This window comes from Haplochromis burtoni, unplaced genomic scaffold (genome assembly GCF_018398535.1).
Source record: "Haplochromis burtoni strain Fernald_Lab_line unplaced genomic scaffold, NCSU_Asbu1 Contig_4319, whole genome shotgun sequence".
Classification (NCBI taxonomy): Eukaryota; Metazoa; Chordata; class Actinopteri; order Cichliformes; family Cichlidae; genus Haplochromis; species Haplochromis burtoni.
The window spans coordinates 1-4,142 of NW_024586680.1; the positions used below are offsets into that span (position 1 = coordinate 1).

The window sequence follows — 4,142 nt, forward strand, 5'->3', positions numbered from 1 at the left end:
AGAGAGAGATTTACTGGGCATAAGCAGCTATAATGTTAACAGCTGGCACTGAGGAAACCTACACCAGCATGGGTGTTTATGTTTTTCATTGCAAAAGAACTGTCTGAATGGTTAACTGAAGTTAACTTGGATAAATTATAGTTAAGGAGTTTCACAGATAACGCCTACGTGAGCGACTGTTCACCTGAAATCAGCAGGCTATTACTGAAATACACGTGCTATATCATAAACTATGATATAAATAGGGAGGTCCTATTAACATGTTTAGTTTTAAAGGACACCTTCCTGCCTTTAGTCTCCTTCATGAGCAGTATTAGTTTTCTTCTAACATCCAGAAGTCTGCACGATGTGTTTCATAGTTTGTAACAAGCCTTTGACAGGTAAACATAACATGACCGAAAAAGCAAAAAAAAAAAAGAGAGAGAGAGTGTTGACATAAGAAGAGAAAATGCTCTCAATTATGGAGACAGGCAAATGGTTCATTTATGTTTGATGTGTGTTTATTCCTCCCTAAATATCGTCGGTGAAGTTTGCCATGCACGTCAGATTTTCCTGCGCATTTTTATACCTCTGCCAACAGAGAGAGAGAAAAAAATCACATTCTAACAGACAGCTGGTGCTTAGAATACAGTTGAATAACTATTAAAAAACAGATGATATTTAGATGATAGTTCAGTCTAACACATGTGCCAGTGAACCATTAAACGTCTGTGAAACTATGCAGTTATGAAACGTAACTTTAACCTCAGCCAAACCGATTTGCTCAGTTGTAAATAAAACAGCGAAGTAAACGTGACCCGACAGACAGAACCTGAGTGAATGAAGTCCAGCGTTTAACCACTGAGAGCTAAAACTCAGCTGAGGTTTCAAAGCTGTGTGCCGGTGATTGGACATCAGCCGCTGATGAAGCTGTTCGCCTATAAAGTGCTCTGTAAGGAAACAAGCTCCAGCAGCTCTGCGCTCGGGGAAAACACTATATTTACTTATCTTGTGCAGAAAAATGCGCTGACATTGCTTTATATCGAGCACCGGCTGCCCGGTTAAACTGTGACTATCACCAGGTAACGTAGGCGTGTTTCTTGAATTAGCAGCAGGTGTTAAACAGCTGACAGATGAGGAGGAGGATGCATGCAGGTAAACTGAGGGTCTGTTGATAATGTGCTCAGACTTGATGTGCTGCAGCATTTTGCACAACCTGCAGACGCCTAATGGACGCATCTCTAACCCCACAATACAGCCGCTGATGAAGCTGGTTCGCCTATAAAGTGCTCTGTAAGGAAACAAGCTCCAGCAGCTCTGCGCTCGGGGAAAACACTATATTTACTTATCTTGTGCAGAAAAATGCGCTGACATTGCTTTATATCGAGTACCGGCTGCCCGGTTAAACTGTGACTATCACCAGGTAACGTAGGCGTGTTTCTTGAATTAGCAGCAGGTGTTAAACAGCTGACAGATGAGGAGGAGGATGCATGCAGGTAAACTGAGGGTCTGTTGAGCTGATCGCTGGTTTCGTGAGAAAAATGTCAGCTCGTTCTTTATGTTACAGAAGCACAGAGACACAAGACCAGGCGGAAAGAGACGATCGTTCGGTGAAAATGAGAATCTGCGAATGCAACATGTGGAACACGGAGAGTGGAATATGTAAACAAACCGGTTAACGTAACCCCCTGGGTGCACTCTGCATGCTAATTGTTAGCAGAGCTAGTGAAATCTCTGAAAACATCTGAGCACTTTTGCAAACATGTTCTATGTTGACAACCTGACCAGACATACGGCGCGACATTCGCGGCTAAAACACTGTTAAAAGTGTAGCTGGTGACAGAAAAACGGGGTATTTTAAAACTACACCACCACCATTGCTGCCTGTGATTTGATCTGCATTCTGGGATACCTGGCTGCCCCAAGTCTACACAAGCAATCGATTATCTAGGATCGACCTGTTTTGACTTACTTTGCACGGCAACCAATCAAATGTTAGAGAAGCTGCATGGGCAGCGTTAACCCCGCCCCCTGAGTTTGATGGGTGAGGCTGACAGATAAAATTATTTCATGATGAGAGCCAGGCGCCAGGACTGCCAAAATGAAATAAATAAATATATCATTAAATAATTAATTAAATGTGTCAATAATTAATTAAATGTGTCAATAATTAATTAAAATGTGAAATACATAAATAATTAATTAAATGTGTCAATAATTAATTAATTAAATGTGTCAATAATTAATTAAAATGTGAAATACATAAATAATTAATTAAATGTGTCAATAATTAATTAATTACATGTGTCATAACTATTTATTTAATTAATTAATTCCAATTTTAATTAATTATTGCCACATTTAATTAATTATTTAATGGTGTATTTAATTAATGCATTATGGCAGTCCTGGCACTCCATACTATTAGGCAAGCTTTCTTGTAAGTATTCTTGAAGAGCATTCAAAGCTCTTCTTTGGATGTTGCCATTTGTTTTGTTCTCTGTCAAGATGATGCCACTATGCTTCAGTAATCTCAAGGTCCAGGCTCTGGAGTCATAAAAGTCATAAAAAAAAATTTTATATCCAGGTATGCTTTATCGTAGTGGCAGTGGGTTTGGGATCCTTGTCAAGCTATTACAAATCAGATGATTTCCAGATGGTACTGCATGGTAGACCAAAATCTGATGGTATTTTTTCCTTTTGGTATTAAATGTAGTGTAACAAATTCTGATTGTGTGATATATTTTTAGAGTGATGAACCATTGTAGACATAATTGACATTTAAATCAAGAATAAGTACCTGGACACAGACAGTTCAACTGTATCTTCATCCCAGTTTCCAATGCATGACCCAGCCCTGATGAAAATACGATCCTCACTTGGATCAAATTTGAAATCCTTTGACAGAATCGCGTGGAAGTAAATTGTGAGTCTGTCACGTGCTGCAATGGTTGTGTTCCTTGTTGGTCTAAAAACCAAAAAGAGAAAACAAAATTTAGACAAAAAAAGGCAAAAGATTAGTTAAAAAATAAACTAAACAATTATCTGTAAGGATTTTATTACCTTCTAGGAGGCGGAGCTGTTTGAGTTTTTGAATTTTTGCTGTCGCCACCGCCGTCTTTAGATCCTTTTTTATCATTTGAAGCCTGCGCTGGAGTCAAGTCCTGCCCGGTCCCAGACTGCTGAATCTCCATGTTCTCCACTGGGTCCACACTGGAGCCAGTGTTGTGAGTCTGTAGCATTAAATATATGATAAATATGTATAAATACTGTAGATCTGAAAGTTATGGGACTGATGTCTCTCTTAAATGTTACAGCATTACCTTTGCTGTATGAGGTCCAAAAACCTTTTTTTGGCCAGTTGCAACAGGTTGCTTCTGATTCGGTTCCTGCTGATTTTTTCCCTTCTGCGTGTTTTCCTTTGACTGCTTTGCATTTGCAGCCACATTAGCATTCTGGTCCTGTTTAGGTTTTTTAGCATTGTCTGCTTCTTTCTGGTTCTTCAAGGTTTTTTCCTTTGGCTCTTTAGCCGTAGTGGCCTTGGTCCCTTCACTTGAAGCTGACTGAGAGGTTGTACTCTTGTTGTCCTCTGAGGCAGGATGTTCAGCTGGAGTGTCGGCTGGTCCTGTCTTCTGTGGCTGATTGTCAGGAGATTGTTGTACATTGCTCTCCATCTCGTTTGGGCTACTTGTCACCACCTCAGACCGCTCCACTGTATTTGCCTGTACTGGGGCATCAGACTTTTCACTCTGATTGGTTTGGGCATCTTCAGCGGTGGCAACAATATCACTAGCTGGCAAAAAACTAGACTGGCTTTCTAACGAGGAAAGCCTATCTTGGAGTGAATCTGGTGTTGTATCCATTGCATTGTCTGAGCTTTCACTGTCAGAAGAGTCTCTTTCTCCCTGTGTCTCCCTCCCCTGCTTATCTCCCAGAGAAATGTGTGACAGATCTTGATCTGATGACACGGTGCCATCTTTTTTCTTTTTGTTCTTCCTTTTCTTTTTTTTCTATGTAGACAAACAAAAAAACAGATCTGTTTTGAAAATATCACAAATATGATTTCCTATATGAGATAACAAGAACTTCATAATTCATATATTAAAAAATATATATATATATACACACACATATACACATATATATATACACACATATATATA

At 39.4% G+C, this 4,142-nt stretch overlaps 1 protein-coding gene across 1 annotated transcript; it reads right to left on the reverse strand.

Annotated features, from left to right (window-relative positions):
* Positions 1 to 2,778: 2,778 nt before the first annotated feature.
* Positions 2,779 to 3,989, reverse strand: LOC102292796 (E3 ubiquitin-protein ligase rnf213-alpha; the record flags this gene model as incomplete). Its single annotated transcript, XM_005953571.2, is given in 3 exon segments — positions 2,779 to 2,947; positions 3,043 to 3,212; positions 3,303 to 3,989. Coding segments are annotated over 3 exon segments (1,026 nt in total), but the record flags the coding sequence as incomplete, so codon positions are not given.
* Between the last annotated feature and the right edge of the window lie 153 nt (positions 3,990 to 4,142).